Raw genomic sequence first — 18303 nt, 5'->3', positions numbered from 1 at the left:
GGTGTGGCAGATAAGTTGTGACTCCACACATTTTAACCTAAAAATATGGGTAGTAAATATGGATCAGATCTTTAGCATTCAGCAATAAACTGTATTACTCATCAAAACCAGAGCAAATGTGTGAAAGAGACCAACAAACAAAACCAAAACTAGACTACATCAATCATCTCAGCGAATAACGGCATCCCGCATTGCGTGTCATTCTGTTAAAAGATCGAAGCTTCCGAATACGCAATAGATCAACAAACATGCAACATTGGTATGATATATACTCTGTCCATTTGATTTGATATTGTTGGAGAGCGAAAAAGGGTTAGCAACACAAATTTTATCATTAGCTCATCGAACCAAGCGGAAATGAACATCGAATTACCCTGCTCTGTAAATCGCTTAGAAGAGACTATGCTCTGTAACTTTGAAATGATCACCCTGAAGTATTAAAACTTACGCAAGTGGTATCTAAATCATACATGAAATATTGCACATCAAGAAACCCTAACTGCAGGACAGTTCATGTCCTAATATCACAATATTTTGGGGCTTAAATGCGTGAATTTGACAATCAGTTGCAGCCTACTTTACACACTTTAGTTAAAGATACAACAATCATGAGAATCTCAGCACCGCAGCATTTGCTAAAATTTAAACATCATCAATGTCGGAGTTTGCCTGTAAGAGGAGAAAAAAAGTTAGCCTCGTTAGCAACGCACAAAGAAGTGCCTATTATGAAAATTTGACATTAAATTTAGAGTAAAATGCATAGATGATCCCCGTACTATCGTTATATTGCAACATAATTCCTGAAATTAGGTAATTTAGTTCCTTAAATTTGCTAATGCAACTCTGACAACCATTCAGTAATAAAATGGTCATTCTACAAAAACAGGATCACACTGGGAGCATGTGATTGAATTGGTGTTAAATAAGGTAATTAGAGATCATGAATGAAATGGTAAAATAATAGAAAGATCATTGACTAGAATGTTTAAATAAGAGTTCATGGACTAAGTCACATTGTTGTGCAAGTACAGGGACTATCAACATTTTTTACCCTATCATTTTACCAACCTCGTTGAGATGAGCGAGAGCGAAAAGATAATGCAGCCAAGTCATTTAGATCTTGAAGTGGAGTCAGACACTTAACAATATCATCCATCGAAGGGCGAGATTTTGGGTCCCGACTTAGGCAATAATATGCGACCTGAGCGACCTTGTAAACTCCTCTTATTGAATAGTTGAGCTCCAGCCGAGGGTCTACGAGCTGGTAGAGCCTTCGCCTCTCGCTCAGATACGGTCTAGCCCATGCGACCAGATTCTGTTCGCCGCTTGGCCGCTTTTTGTCCACAGACCTTCTACCAGTTAAAATCTCAAGAATCACTACACCAAAACTGTACACATCGCTCTTAGATGTCAAGTGTCCTGGATAGCATTTTACAGACTTGATGGTCTTAGTAGCCTTGAGATAATCGAATCATAAAAGAACATTAAGACAATCAGGAAGTCATTGGCAGTAAATAACGCAAAGCAGCTTACCAAAGCATTCATGAAATTCAAAATCATTATCTATTCGTGCCAGATGAAATATTTTGCATGCTTGAGAGATCAGAAATACTCAAAACCATCGAAAATCATGCAGTTTCTGTGATGCATTCAATGCCCTCGCTTCTGGTGTAGCACTGTTTTGATTAGGACTGACGGAGTTCTTACATCGTTGGATGACACTGTATACCTAAGCAACCATCTTGGCAGTTACTATTTTTGCCAGATACGAGTGGATTAAGCATGCAAAATAGATCACCAGATTGCTAGACACGCATCTGCTCAGAACTCAATTCTTTTTGTACTTATATTTAACTCGGTACTTTACTCAACACTTCAACACCATTTTCAGCATGTTATTCGACGCATCGACACTTCAGCACCTTTTAATCAATTCAAACATCACTAATGGCATGATAGTGTGAACATAGATCCTTGAAGAACTCCTAGATATTTCCTTGTACTTCACGTCCTTAAAATTACTGTTTACTGACAAATATTTCAAATTTCAAATTTACTAATAATATTTACATAAAAACTGGTGCAAAGTTCTTACTGGCTTTTGCTTAACAAAGCCATCTACCACAGCACTATAATCACATATATCTCGTAAATCAATGCTAAGAAACATGCAGGAAATATCAAACTCGATAGTCTCGATCTTAAATCTCAGAGGAAGAGTCACATAGTAAGTTCTCTTCTAACTATAACTAATTTATACTTTTTGACTGCATACCTGTCATCACATACTCAGGAGCAGCATAACCATATGTGCCGACAACTCGAGTTGAAACATGAGTGTTATCTCCTTGTGGGCCAGCTTTTGCCAACCCAAAATCCGAAAGCTTGGCGTTATACTCCTGCAAGAACAGTTCAACTTTATGAATACAGAAGCACAGTCATAGTAGATATCGACTGCTGATATTATTTGCTAGATATCAACAAAGTTAGTACCAAATCAAGAAGAATGTTTGATGTCTTGAAGTCCCTATAGATAACCGGTTCAGGTCCTCCATGGAGGAAGGCAAGTCCTTTTGCCGCTCCAAGTGCAATTTTTATCCTGCTGGACCAGGGTAGAGGAAGAGCCCCTTCAGCCATTAACAAAAACTAGTAAGAGTGCATGGGGCAAAGTAGGAAATCCAGATAAAGAAAAAGCAGTGAAAACAATAAGACTACCAAGATTCACAAGAAAATATCAAACAGAAGGAAGACACTCGAGCTAAATTTGAACCTCCAAAGTTTCAATACTTGACAGAATCTACAAAACACTACAGATATTTCAAGACAGTTTTTAGTACTTCCAAAGTGAATCACGAATCGCTACTAAATTTCATTAGATAGAGGATCATAAAAGGATCCAAATGTACAAAAGAATAGATAGAAGTAAATAACATTAGAAGCTCACGTCGAAAAAGATGGTTTTCAAGACTTCCTCGGGCCATAAATTCGTAGACTAGCAGCCTTTGGTCATCTTCAATGCAGTATCCTATGAGCTTGACAAGGTTAGGATGATGCAGTTGTCCAAGGAAGTCGACTTCTGCCTGCAACCACACATAAACTATCATTCGCCAACCGCCCGCAAAAACAAATGAGGCTTTAACGTGCATATCCTGTTCTTACATATACACCCCCTAAAATCAGAACTTTCATACATGGTTGGTTCTTGAAAGTGGTGTTTTTTTAACAAATATGACCTACATAAGCTGGGTGCATCTAGTTCAGGCGGAAAATTGGTTTTGTATTGAAAATTTTTTCAAAGATGACATATTTGCAAGTATTCTGATTTCCACGAGAATATACATATGTGTGCGTGAAAATTTTTGTAGGGGAATATATATGTAATCATCTCAATATATAATGAAATATGGTCAGAAATACTTACAACCCACTCTCTGTGGCCTTGAAGAGCATCTGGCTTCAGGCTTTTGACTGCAACAGTGAGACCAGTGCCTGGTTTCGCAGGAGCCGTGCCATTCTCCTCAATCCATCCCTTGAAAACGTATCCAAATCCACCTTCTCCGAGAATACTGTCGGGTCTGAAGTTACCAGTGGCAGATTTTAGCTCTTGGAAAGTAAATTGAAGTAACTGGCAAGTCGCTTTCTTTTCAGTGGTTGGATCAGCAATCCTTTCGACATCCAAATTGGCCTCGCAACGAGCAGCAAGCTCGCGATTACTAGCGTTTAGGTATCTCGTCTCTGTCGCTGCGTTCAGAGAAAAATGTGTTTAACATCCAACTGAGACAGCAGTAGCAACTTATAACAAGTTCCAAGTAATAAGCCTCAGCCTGAAATGTTGGAAAAAAATTGTCCAAAAAGAAGTGTAGCAGCAATTCTAAACCAACTAGCATGTGCTAAAAATCAGAAGATCTACTATAGGCCAACTACTTATCTTAACACTCCTGTTCTTAAATTCATATCTTTTACAGGGTTTCTAAAGCAGTTATCTTTAATTTACAAAATTTCACGTCGAGAACAAAATACCTCCTTTTTTATTCAGCACACCTCTTTGAACTTCTTAAGAAGCTTCCTGTATTTGGTAGCCGAAAAGTGTGATTAAATGTCTATAATGGCACACCATATTCGGCCTTGTAAGCTAATTTTTTGCAATAAGATAAATCTAGATAAAGTATACTATTCTAAGAAGCAAAAATCGAATTCCTAGCTTTCAACTACACAAAAAAATTTTCATACTGAATAAATTATCATTAAATATTTAATTTCCAACATCCAAGACAGGGCCGTAAGCTCGATTATGACTAAGTGCATTTTGAACTTTGTGACTATTCAATCATTAATGAACAAGTTGTTCTAGGATCAGCATTACACCAGCAGCCACAAATTTATAACATGTGACCAGAAAAACCCAACCCCCAAGCCATTGACATGTTTCCTCCAATTTAGAGAGCCAGACAGACCTCTCCTTACAAAGCTGTCCCTCCACCCCCTAGCAAATATCAAAACAGTACAAATCAAATGATTACTCTCTCTCTCTCTCTCTCCTCTCTCATGCTTTCCTCTAGGAGAAGAATCTTTACTTCCCCTAAATTATGCGCGAAATATAGTATAGTGTTATTCGAAGAAAAACTATATTAAACTTCTCTTTTCTTTAACTGCAAATCTAAGCGCCGGCGATCATCAGAACTTCTACTTTCGAATCTCAGAATTATATTTTTCTTTTTTGTGTAGAGCCAAAATTCTTTTTTTTTTTTTTTTTCAATTGTCAAGCACTTTGTTGTTATATGCATAAGCAAGGCCAAATGACCACCAACCACTCTGACCTCAACTTCCCAAAAGTGGGCAAATCAATCAATCAATCAATCAGAAAACCAAAACAAAGCAACAGGGCTCAGCAGGTTTCCTCCTAATCAATCAATACTTGGAGACAACTCAACACAAACAAGCAAGAAAACAATTAATGAAAAGAATAAATAAAAAAATAATAGTAAAAAAAACAAGCCACCTGCATCATGAACAAGACTGTCCTTTGGGAGGGTGTTGGGAGAGCCGCCGGCAGCTGCGGAGGACCTGCACGCGCCTCGAAGTCCGCGCGCCACCGCCGACCAGCACCCACAACTCCCCAATTCCATCTACCACAGTCCCTTCCAAAAACCAACAACAACCACAACTAAAAAAAAAAAAAAAAGAGAACCCAAAAAAGGAAAAAAAAAAAGAAAGAACAAAAAAAGGTGCTACTTGATAACAGTGGGCAAGAAGAATAAAACCAAGAAACCCAAGTACATGGTCTCCATGGAAAGAATAAAAAGAAGAAGAAGAAGAAGAAGAAGAAAAGGAGGAGGAGGAGAGGGAGGAGGAGGAGGAAAAGGGAGAAGTAAAGGGTATAATTGGGTTGGGGGGGGGAGTGAGTTTGTGGGGAGTCACCACCACCATCATAGAAGTATATGTTGTGAAAAAGAGGCTTTGCTTTTCTTTTTTTTTTCTTTTTTCTTTTTTTCTTTGTTGGTTATTTTGTTATTGGGTGCATCAGAATGTGTGAGAGTTTGGCCAGCAATGTAATGCTGTAGGGCTCTCTGCTGCCTTTGCCTTCTTTCTATTGGATGGGTGGGATGGATGGCCACTCTCTCTCTCTCTCTCTCTCTCTCTCTCTTCTAACTTTTGCCTCCCCATTTGCTGCTGTTGCAGCATCTCTCTGTCTCTCTCTCTCTCTAAAAAGTATGCTTTCTTAGCTTTTAACCAACCATTCTATGATTCTGTCCTAAGGCCTTTTGGCAATTGAGAGAGAGAATATTTTATTACCACAATCCTCAGTGGTATTCAATTTTTGGCAACAATATATGGAATTGAGTCTGATTTGTTTCACCGAAAGTGGAGCGGGAGGAAGTGATTTTAAATTATATATATTTAGGCTATATTATATATTTTTTTTTTTGTCATTTAAAAATCTATAATTTATCTTCTTGTAAAATAAAAAATATTCACTTCACCCCTCTACCGTTAGTAATCTGTTAGAATTCCATTTATAAAATATTATAATATATTTTTTATGTCAAAAATGCTCTCAGTCTTTTCTTCTGTGAACATGGTGAGGGGCAAAATAATCATTTTGTCATCATAGTTCACACCGTACCCCTATGAACATTTTTTATTTTACAAGAAGGTAAAGTGTAGATTTTTAAATAACGGAGAGGAAAAGTGAAAAATTATATTTTGACAGGAAGGTTTTCTGTAATTTAGCTATATATTTATCTTCGGTTGCTGTAACTCCATCTTTCTAAGCGATTATTAATTTTACTTTGAACGATAAAATCAATTATAGAAAAAATAATAGAAGATGAACTGCTATAATTTTTTACCGGCTTGTATGTTGCCGTGAAATTTTTTTTGTAAAACAAATACAAAAGTGTGAGAACTTTATTTTAGAATCCATTAACTTTCCATCAAGCAAACAATAGTGAAATAATATTTTTCACCGGAACGTTAGTTCAACTAAAAATCATTTTCAATTTGAAAATCAGTTTACGGACAAACAAACAAGTTTAGTTAATTTGAACTTTTCTTTCATATTTTAAATGAATATTAGTATGTAATAAATAGTTTTACAATAATTTACAAATTATGAAATTTACCTTGGTCTTGTAAATTATGCTCTATCTAAAATAGATATTTGAAATTTTAATATTACTATATGATAGTAGTCAGAATTTTAATTATATTTTTGACTGCTCTGGAAGAATATAATTAATGTAAACATCGCAGAATATTTAGTTATGAAAATCATCCAATTCTAGCAGGATTGGACTTCATTTTCTCGTGAAATTATTTATAAATCGAGAGAAACATAAGATCAGGTTTTAAATTAAAATCTTTTTAATATCGTCCACCTATTTCAAAATATACTAAAGTTCAAATTACATCTTTATATTTTATCCTTTTTAGTATACCAAGTGTGGAAGAATCAATTACCTTTGTCCTTGGGTTGATGGATTATTAATGTGAGAAATTTGGTTTCATTATTTCTACAAAAAGAAATGTTTTGAGCAGTCCATTTTTGGATACCTTACAATATTGTTGATGTGATGACATACACATACAGAGAGATTAGGATTTATTTAGAGTTTAATTGTTATGCTTAAGGATTAATAAAAGTGTTTGGGATATAATAATAATAATATTGTTATATGAGTTCAGCTACTATACTCTGTTAAGTGCGATCGCCTTTGTATTCATAAATCGTTTTCGATGATAGAGCTTTCGAATTGACGATTTATATCGTTAAATATTATCTAGAGCATTCGAAACTTTTAAAAATTAAATTTTATAATTTTTTGACATTAATTACCTTATGATCAAAAGATTTCAGAATTGATAATTTTTAAAAGCCATTATGGAATATTTGCTCGCTTAATAGTGTAAAAGAATTAGAATCGGTTGAATTTTTTATAGAAAATTCTATTCATTATCTAAATAAAGATCAATAACTCCAATCTTAAATTGAAGTATATGATTATCAATTTTTAGAAAGTCATTCGATTTTGACCGTTTATTTTATGTCTGCTTGATAAACTTTCTTATAATTTCAATAAATTACGAAATTTATTTTCTACAAGTTTCAAATATTCTAGATTATATTTAACAGTTTGGATCATCAATTCGGAAGCTCCATTATCGAAAACAACTTATAAGTACGAAAGATTCTATACTCATATAGTTATGGAGGATACTGGGAGGTATGTTTAGCAGCTCGCTTTCTAAATAAAGAAGAGCAGTTAGCTAGTACTCCAATATTGAAACCACTAAATAAGGGGACCATGGCTAAAAATGGTCCCATAACTAGTGGATGGAGACATCATTTATTTGCATGAATCTCCCAAGTTGGAGAAGCTGCTTGTAACATTGAGCATGGCCATGTTATCATTTGCAGAGTATGTAAGAACCTTTGTTCAGAAAACCTATAACTTGCGTAAAGCTCGGCCTATTCGAGTCGATTTGGTGATTTTTTTAAGCCATCTTAGCTACTGGCTTCGCAAGACAACTCGAGGCTCAAAAAACTCAACTGCTCAATCAAGTTACTTGAAACTTGGATCAAGTGATTTTGCAAGTCGATATACAGCGATTTTCCTTAGGTCAAAACGTGTCTTATACTTTAACGATTCGACCCACTAGAAATAATAATTTTTTGGGTCGGTCCAAAATACTTAGGTTTAGTTATTATTACTAGTGTCCATGATTTTTTATATTCCTAATTAGAATTCTTTTTCTCGTCAGATTCAAATCCGATCATCGATATATAAACTAGAACTATCAGGCGATGTGAAATTCAACCTGATTACAAACATATAGACCGAAATTAGCAGGCGATGTAAGATTTTAAAGGATTCTGCAGGTTCAACTGGTGTCTCCCACCAAACGCGTGGTGTAGCACCTTGCATTACATATCACCTACCTCTCACACTTCTGGATTCTAGAGGCGGCTCTTATAAAACGCGTGGCGTAGCATTTTTTTCCACATAGCACTTAACTCTCATACTTTTGACTTGTATTCAGTTTTGATACCAATTGTAATGATTCGACCCACTAATAATAATAATAACTCGTTAGGCCTAAACCACCAGCCCTAAGTACTTAAACTCAATTATTATTACTAGTACTTATAGTCCTTTTGTCGAATTATTGGCGCTAACTATTAATGTCAAAAGTTCGAGCGGTTAGAAATATATAACCAAGTCACCTAAAGCGTACAGACACAGTGTCCATAAATCTCAATTGCGACTTGGTCCAGCCAACCTTCAGCCATTTCGAACATGACTAGGCAGAAAATTTAGTTCAGAAATTTTGGACCAATTTCTTATCAATTGACGAGAAATTTTAAGTAGTTTGTTATTATAAGAAAGGTGTACATATATTATGATTCTTGTCATTTGTATTTTAGACTTTACTATGATTGGCAAATGGCTCAATTTCTAATAAAATATTCAATTAAGAAACTGTTTAGTCAAAGAAGATATATTTTGTTTCAAATACTTACAAATTGAATATAAGATACTTTTGTTTATTCGTGCTTCAACTTTTTCTTTGAATTTTTACACTATCTATAAAACTCCAAATATAAATATTATAGAGGAATTTCCCTTTATACATATTTTCATTTATGACTAAAAGTTCTTGCAAAATTTGTGCTTCTTTGGTAGGTTTTGTCGTAATTTATAACAATTCTTATTTTCCATCGATGTTCCTCCTCTTTTGCGTCTATTGCTCTCCTGCAAAACTTGCTCCCTATGTTTCTCTTATCTTATGCATCTTAGTGTGCTTGTAAATAAATTTTACAATAGTTTATGAGATGGGTTCTCAACGTCTCGTAGAATTTTCATATATTTTTAATAGCTAATATGTTAGAATGGTGGTACAATGCCTCAGATGTGATTAATAAAATATATATAATAAAATTTGGTGATAAGATTAAAACTAGACTTACAGATAAATGCTAGGAAAAAATAGAAATAAAAGTAGGAAATAGGCTCTTAACATTTTTTTTAAGAAGAGTAGGAAGAACGTGTTCAAACTATGGAATTTTTCTCAACGGTTGAGTTTATGTACATATATGACAAGATATTATGAATAGTAAATTTACTTGTATTGTTAATATTATTGAAAAATATGTGAAACCTCTCTACATAATGTTTCTCTTGATTGGTTTTTAGGGTATACAACTAACAAAACAAAAGATTGTTCACAAAGGAATGGAGCACTAAACATTTGTAAATTATTTTGTTACTTAATTTTTGCAAGGCCTAAAAGATGAATTTGATTTAGTTTAGAGAAAAGTAATAATGTAAGACACTTATTCTTACAAAAATTGCATGTAGAGTTGGCACTATATTCATTTTTAATTTTGTGCATCGCTAATAGAAATGAATGACACCTGCTCATGCCAGAGAATTTTATTAAATACCAATTGATGTTCTGATATCAAGTTTCGAATCTTTTGATATCCTTTCATCTTGCAATTTTTTACTTTTGATGATTTTTATCATAAGATTAAAATGTGCTGGCTTGATAATTGGAGTTTGATTTTATAGACATTGTTACTCGACTCAATATGATCTTTGTCACTTGCTCTCTTGATGTCAGTGGGCCTTTGGATCTATTCATGATTGTTGACTGAGTTAACCGTGTCTATCAATTTGTCGTAGCCCCTCTATGTTTTGATGCTTGATTTGGATAGACACTAGTGAAGTCAGATTGAAGTTAATTCCAATAGATCAAATCTTTAGTCAATCTCTTGACATTTATGCAAGCTTCAACAATAAAGAATTTTGAGTAAAGCTTTTTTACTTGTTATTATTCTATGTCATTCATTCATTTCTATTTTATGACTCAGATTTAATTTAAAGAGAGATATTTTTGTTATTTAATACATAAGTAATTAAGTAATTTTATCTCCACTATATTAATTTCTTTGTTTTTATATGAAAAAACTTTCAAATTATTTGGCAACATAGTCTTGAAATTATATTTTAAAAATTTAGATTTAATATAACATATTTTGAAATATGGTAAAGAGAAATAATTATTCATGTTTGGATCTTCGAGTTTGGATTTGGTGTTGGATTTTGAATTTTTGGCCAGTTTCGAATTTAGATAAAAATTTTGAAATTTGTCTAGTTCGGAAATGGATTTTGCAATTGATAGCCGGCTTCGGATTCAAGGTTCCTAACTATTTTTTTTTCTTGACCAGTAATCTTAATCTTTTTATTTTTTACATTTAAAATTATGTTTAAAACATTTATTATCTCTAACAGTTAAAATATTATTATGTTTAAAACGTTATTATCTCTAATATTATTATGTTTAATTTTTGTTTTTTTGATTCATAGACACTTCTTAACTTTCATCTATTCTGATTTGAGTTAACAACAAAGTTGAATTTGATGTATCTAAATATTATTTAATTTAGAGATAATTGCCTATATACCCCTCAAAACTTTGAAAATATTTGATCCACCTATTATTTTTTTTCTTTCGTCATATATTCCTCCATTATTTCAAAATACCCTTGCAATTACCATCCATTAAGTTAACTTACCTTCAACAGGAGTTAAATATCTACTAGAGTTAAAAAAAATTTTAAAATATCTCTTTTGCTCTTAACTTAAGGGCCCGTTTGGTTCGAGTTATGTAATATTACAAAGTATCTCGACATATCCAGGTATCTTGGATTTCGGCGTGAGATTACTACTGATGCTACATTAGCGCGTTTGGTTTAATGCAGTAATGTAATACTAGATTACAGTATTTATAGCATTAATACGTTTGGTTCAGTCTATAAAATTTAGTAATCCTGACATAAAAGTATAGTTTTTTCCAAAATTGCCCTTGTTGTGGTTATTTGAATATTATTTTTTGCGAAAATGACGAATGGAGGGAAGGAGATTGTGATGATTACCTGGGAGGACGACGCAATAGAAGATGATACGTGTTCGTGCGAGAGAGAGAGAGAGACGTCGAGAGAGAGAGAGAGAGCAAGAGAAAGCGGTGTGCGAGAGAGAGGGCGGAAGGCGAGAGAGAGATGAAAATAATACTGTTAATTAGATTAGGGTTGTTGGAGGGTAAAATTGTCATTTTACATAATATGTAGTATTAACGGATTTCAGTAATGCAAGATACACGACCCCCCTCCCATTAATATTTTCGATGTAATCCTGCTCGATTTGTAATGCTACATTAACGACTAGATTATATAGCGGATTAACCAAACACAGTTATCCTGACAGGATTGCCTGTAATCCTGACAGGATAACTCGAACCAAACGCACCCTAAGGGTAAATAAGAAATATTTGTGATGGTAGGAGGGTATATTTGAGAAGACCAAAAATTATTATTTTTTTTTTGTGCCCCTAACTTAAGGGCAAATAAAAAAAGTCAGTTATGGTAGAAGGGCATATTTGAAAGAAAAAATTAGTAATTTTATAGCGATAACAGCTATTACTAATAGTTCATTAACAGAATTTAACTCTAGGGAATAGGTTGGAACGTAAAAAAAGTATTTTTAATATTAACCTTCTAACAGGGGTAAATCAAAAAGTCGAAAAATTTTCAGGGGTGTATAAGCAATTGTCCCTTTAATTTAATTTTGCTCATAGGGAAGAACTGAAAGATCTTGAACCGCCTCAGTTACCCGATCTTCTTGCAGTGTCCGTAGATATTGAAATTTTAGGTTTTTTTTTCTTCTGGCTATTCTGTTCTATTTATATAGTTCTTATTAGTAGTTGGTATAAGTGGTATTAACACAAGAATTCTGATCCTACTATCCCCACAACATTCTGCACCCCCACTGCTGTTACAGTACGTTCTTGATTATATTTGACTGCAATAAATAATCTTTACAGTGCTTATTTGTCTTGGCTACATGTTTCAGTAATTTTTAAACTTTTCTTTTGTTCTTGGCCTCCTTGTAATCCACTTAGAATATCACCATTTTTTAGCCTCTCTCAAATAGAATAGGAATGAATATAGGTGAGTAATACTGTTATTTTTGTAGTGTTTGTTATGTATTTTGAGAAGTGGAGAAGCTCTTTCTATATATATGCTTTTCAAGCCTATAGATTACAATATGTTTAAATACAGTAAGTATACTATATTTAAATATGTTTCTCACCAGGGCATCTTCCTCTGCTTTCTCCTCTTCTGCATTGTTCTTATTAAATATATTTCTCACCATGAGCATCCTCCCCTGCTTTCTCCTCTTCTACATTGTTCTCATCTAGCTTCAATTAGGCGCATCCTCTTTGCCAATAATGTTGAAGGATTCTCCTTCCGGTAAGCGTGAAATCCTCCACCACTATGTTGTTAGGACCATAGTCGGATAAGAGATAATAAATTTTTAACCTTATATTCTTCATTTTGAGATATTTATATAAGATTTTTATTCTTTTTTGTTATGTAGGACTAAACTTGTCACAGAAGTTTTTGTGAAATGTTTACTGATCACATATAGCTACAAAAATGCACGTTGCAACTCCTTTACTTGCAAGTTCAAAAGCCGAAAAAAAATATAGATTATAGGAACTTCACTATAATTGTAAGAATAAAGAAATTATAACTCCATAACATTTAGTAGAGTATTACAAAAAATATTTATTTTAATAATAAAATGTCATAACAGTAAGCATACTATATTTAAATATATTTCTCACCAGGGCATCCTCCTCTGCTTTCTCTTCTTTTGCATTGTCCTCATCTAGCTTCAATCAGGTGCATCCTCTTTCCCAATAATGTTGAAGGATTCTCCTCCCGGTAAGCGTAAAATCCTCCGCCACCATGTTATTAGGACGATGGTCAGATAAGAGGTAATAAATTTTTTAATCTTATATTCTTCATTTTGAGATATTTATATAAGATTTTATTCTTTTTTCTTATGCAGGACTAAACTTGTCACAGAAGTTTTTGTGGAACGTTTACTGATCACATATAGCTGCAAAAATGCACATTGCAACTTCTTTATTTGCAAGTTCAAAAGCCAAAAAAAAATATAGATTATAGGAACTTCACTATAATTGTAACAATAAAGAAATTATAACTCCATAACATTTAGTAGAGTATTACAAAAAATATTTATTTTAATAATAAAATGTCATAATAGTAAGCATACTATATTTAAATATATTTCTCATCAAGACATCCTCCTCTGCTTTCTCTTCTTCTGCATTGTCCTCATCTAGCTTCAATCAGGCGCATCCTCTTTCCCAATAATGTTAAAGGATTCTCCTCCCGCCGACTATGGTCGGATAAGAGGTAATAAATTTTTTAATCTTATATTCTTCATTTTGAGATATTTATAGAAGATTTTTTTTTTTTTTTTGGTTATGCAGGACTAAACTTGTCACAGAAGTTTTTGTGAAACGTTTACTGATCACATGTAGCTGCAAAAATGCACGTTGCAACTCCTTTACTTGCAAGTTCAAAAGCCGAAAAAAATTATAGATTATAGGAACTTCATTATAATTGTAAGAATAAAGAAATTATAACTCAATAACATTTAGTAGAGTATTACAAAAAATATTTATTTTAGTAATAAAATGTCATAACAGTAAGCATAATATATATTTAAATATGTTTCTCACCAGGGCATCCTCCTCTGCTTTCTCCTCTTCTGCATCCTCTTTCCTAATAATTAAATTTAAATTTAATTAAATTAAAAAAATTTAATTAAATTTCACTTATCAATTTTAATTTTTAAAGTTTAAATTTTAACACTTATCTTGTAGATTGTAAATATTTAAATTATAAATTTAACTTTTAAATTTTAAATCTAAATTAAAATTTAAGTTGAAATTTAAAATACAAATTTTAAAATTTTAAATTATAGCATTTTGAGTTTTAATTTAAAAGTTTTCATTTTCAAATTACAAATTTAAAGTTTTATATTAAATCTTTAATCTGAATTAAAGTTGGACTAAAAAGGAAAATTTTGAATTAAATATAAAATTAAAAATTTTAATTAAATTTCACTTATCAATTTTAGTTTTTAAAGTTTAAATTTTAACATTTATCTTGAAGATTGTAAATATTTAAATTATAAATTTAACTTTTAAATTTTAAATCTAAATTAAAATTTAAGTTTGATATTTAAAATAATAATTTTAAAATTTTAAATTATAATATTTTGAGTTTTAATTTAAAAGTTTTCATTTTCAAATTACAAATTTTAAGTTTTATATTAAAGCTTTAATCTGAATTAAATTTGGATTAAAATGGAAATTTTGAATTAAATTTAAAATTTAAAATTTTAATTTAGAATTTTAAATTTTAAAAGTTTAAATATTAACAATTTTCTTTTAGATTGTAAATATTTAAATTATACAGTAAACCTTTAAATTTTAAAAATTGAATTTAGACATTAAATTTAAATTTTAAAAATTAAAAATTTAATTTTAAATTTTAAATTCTTCATTTTACATTTTAAATTTTAAATTTTAAATTAATAAATTTGGATTTTAAATTTTAATTTGGAATTAAAATTCAATCTTTTAAAATTTGATATTTTAAATATTTATTTTAACTTAAAATATCAAATTCTAAACTTTGATTTTAAATTTGAAATTTTAATTTTAATTTATATTTATAATTCAACATTTAAATTTTGAATTTTGATATTTGAAATATTTGTTTTATATTAAAATAACGAACTCTAAATTTTTGTGCAAATTTATATTAAAATTTTAAATTTAAATTCATATTTCAACTTATTTTTTTGAAAAATAGTAAAAACATATATTTTGCCACCAACAAAATAGTTTTACAAAACTGCTTTATAAAATCAATTCAGAAAATTCATTTTTTATTTATATTTAGCCGACCAAAAATCAAAATCATTATACAAAGGTCACATTTTGAGAATTTAGATCGAACAAGCCATATTTCTCGTAATCAAAATATTAGTAGTAGGAGCTAATTGCTTAGAATTTGATATTTTAATTTATATTTAAAATTCAACATTTAAATTTTAAATTTTGATATTTTATATATTTATTTTATATTAAAAAAACAAATTCTAAAATTTTGTGCAAATTTAAATTTGAAATTGAAATTGAATTTCAACTTATTTATTAAAAAAATACTAAAAACATATATTTTACCACGAACAAAAGTTTTTACGAAACAACATTATAAAATCAATTCAGAAAAATTATTTCTTATTTATATTTAACCAAATGCTCTACAGTTGCTAACAAAAATTATTGGACAAAGATCACTTTGTCAGAATGTAAATGGAACAAGCCATATTTATCACAATCAAAATATTAGTAGTGGGAGCTAATTGCATCATTAGACCGTAATTATTACCAAATTTTTGCCTTCGATGTCCACCCTATTTATAATTTTTGTGCTAATTTTTGTTTTGCTATGAACACAATCACTTTTTCAAGCTATATTTTTCACGGATGACATTATAATATCTCAACTGAAAATTTAATCAAGTTATTGGCTATGAAATAGTTGATTAGTTAATAAACAATAGAAAAATAATCTAAAGGTGTTATTAATTGAAGAATAAAGCACAATGACAATATTTAAATTATCAAAAACAAAACTGAAATAAAAAATTTATGCCCGATTTACAATTTTGTTCCTATTGATTTTTGCAAATTAGCTCAAATTTAAAATTTCTGCAGATCAATGAATCCCCATGGCAGCAAAAAGAATTTCATAAAGAATTCAATGATACTTAAATCGTCTGAAATGGTTTTGATATCTCACAGTAATGTAATTAGTTGGGTTTCTGAGCACTTTTCCTAAGCGAAAATAATCTTCACATGAGCTTAAAGGAATATAAAGCAAAAAAAAAATGTCAGCAAAGGTAATAAATACAAGGAAAAAAGGAAAAAGTGAATAAAAGAAAGACAATTAGTTATAATACACAATTCACAAGAAAAACCCACAAATACCCATCTCTTTGTCTTGGTACTATCCATAAGAAACACTGAAAAGAGTATCAAATAGCTAAACTAAACGCACACTACAAAAGCATCCTACAATAATATAAACAGTTGCTCATAAGCTGATGCTAAATTACAAAGCACAAAAAGCTGGGAACTCTTAACCAGATTTTTCAGATTTGTATGAAATTTCATTTTAAACAAATTGCATAATTTTAAAGAGGGTAGCATCTGGGTATGCTTATGTGCGTGAACAGTACTATGGTATATTATCAACCTTGTGTCTTTTGGAATAGTTGTAATCAGATGTTAGAAAGTATAGTATGTAAAGTGTACTTCTAAAATGAGAGTTAACTTCTAAGAATGGGCTCATATTAATAAAGTGAATATGCTAAAATTTTTGTTTCAGTAACTTAAGTTTGCAGAATATGATAGTCCTATTATTATAAACACCATATCTTATAGCTGTTGCAGACTCGCACAGAATAGTAAATGAACTACGTATACCAAATATAAGTGCAGTTGAATAGATATATATTAATAAATCCACCACCTTCCAGCAATGTTAATTGATTGTTCTCCTTCACCAAATCCAATTTGTGCCTTCTGTTGGTAATAAAACTGTGATGCTATGTTGGTAATAAAACTGTGATGCTGCGTAATTTCACGCTTGTGGAAATGGATAATGCTAAATAATTAATTGCAGAAAAAATAATATTAAAATACTTTGGTGCACAGAGTCTCTAGAAGCATCAAAAAGAGCTAGAGCCAGTAAACTGAGCATGTCGAGGGTGAAAGCGATGGCTATTTGGAGATGGAATCAAAGCTTAGAGAGGACACATAGGAAGAGGGAGGAGAGAGGGGAGGTGAAGGAGAAGGGGAGAGGTCGAGCTCGGGATGGGGGAGAGGCATGGGGAAGGGAGAGAAGGTGCAGGATACTCCTATGAGAATGGTTCAAGTTAGGGTTAGGGTTAGAGTAGTAATGGATTCAAAATAGATGTATTTAGTATAACTATTAGTCGGTAAAAAAATATATATAGTTTAAAGTAATTGCCGCTAAAATATAAATTGGTAATCGATAATAACGGCTATTTAATAATTGAAGTTATTAAATTGCCGCTAAAAGATAATTTTGTTGTAGTAACTTTTCTTATCTTATAACAACTGTAATTGCAATTAAAAAATTTTTTTTTTCTGAATATTATTTAATTTAATTTTGTTCACAGGTAGCTGCAGGCACCACTACCTCAGTTACCACCCTCACGATATTCCGCACCCCGATGGTATGTTCTTAATTATTAGATGAAATTATATAGGTTATAAGATTAAAATTGAATGTACATATGTACGTTGCAACTCCTTTAGCTGCAAGTTTAAATGCAAAAAAAGAAAAAAAAAAAGGTTATACGAACTTCACCATAATTACAAGAAAAAGGTTGTAACTCTATAACTTTTAGTAGAGCACTTCAAAAAAATTATTTTAATAATAAAATGTAATAATCTTGCTATGTTTACACATGTTTCTCACCAGGACATTCTTCTCCTCCGCTCCTTCGTCTTCTGCATCGCCCCCTCATGTCGACACATCCTCCTTTTCTGACACACCCCCCATCCCTTGGCCGTCTGATTCTGATGAGAGGTAATAATTTTTTTAATTTTATATTCTTCTATTTAAGATATTTATATAGGATTTTTATTCTTTCTATATGCAGTGCCGAGAGTGCCCCAGTTCCCCGAGTTTTTTCTGTATAGGGATTGCTCGCTACCTGCATCTGCGGGGAATCCGTCAACTTGCCGTATACAGATAAATTTTTTGTCTGCAATTGCGGCTACGATACCAAGATGTAGTGGGACTGATAGATACACCAA

The 18303-nt window shown here is 31.6% G+C and overlaps 1 protein-coding gene across 3 annotated transcripts; it reads right to left on the bottom strand.

The window, feature by feature from the left end:
- LOC109712069 (probable serine/threonine-protein kinase PIX7) lies at positions 383-5656 on the bottom strand. Of its 3 annotated transcripts, XM_020235495.1 has the most exons (7): positions 5000-5649; positions 3422-3741; positions 2945-3080; positions 2494-2627; positions 2276-2399; positions 1069-1419; positions 383-669 (listed from the first exon to the last, which is right to left on the bottom strand). In XM_020235495.1, the coding sequence occupies exons 1-7, from the start codon at positions 5124-5126 to the stop codon at positions 653-655; spliced, it is 1209 nt and encodes a 402-aa protein (XP_020091084.1). In that variant the 5' UTR covers positions 5127-5649; the 3' UTR covers positions 383-652. The 3 variants fall into 3 exon arrangements, with proteins under 3 accessions (XP_020091084.1, XP_020091085.1, XP_020091086.1); XM_020235496.1 differs by lacking the exon at positions 383-669 and having other exon boundaries at positions 1272-1388; positions 5000-5656; XM_020235497.1 differs by lacking the exon at positions 383-669 and having other exon boundaries at positions 1340-1456; positions 5000-5656.

The sequence above is a fragment of the Ananas comosus genome, linkage group 6, assembly GCF_001540865.1.
Source record: "Ananas comosus cultivar F153 linkage group 6, ASM154086v1, whole genome shotgun sequence".
Lineage (NCBI taxonomy): Eukaryota > Viridiplantae > Streptophyta > Magnoliopsida > Poales > Bromeliaceae > Ananas > Ananas comosus.
The sequence above is the reverse complement of the archived record's forward strand: the minus strand, read 5'-3'. Positions and strand labels throughout refer to the sequence as shown.

Excerpts from the sequence above, each read along its gene's own strand:
- LOC109712069 (XM_020235495.1), bottom strand. The coding sequence starts at position 5,126 with ATGGAATTGGGGAGTTGTGGGTGCTGGTCGGCGGTGGCGCGCGGACTT. Across the intron at positions 3,742-4,999 it reads CAGTCTTGTTCATGATGCAG|CGACAGAGACGAGATACCTA; the intron begins GTGGCTTGTTTT and ends CTCTGAACGCAG. Across the intron at positions 1,420-2,275 it reads TCCTGAGTATGTGATGACAG|GACACTTGACATCTAAGAGC; the intron begins GTATGCAGTCAA and ends AATGCTATCCAG.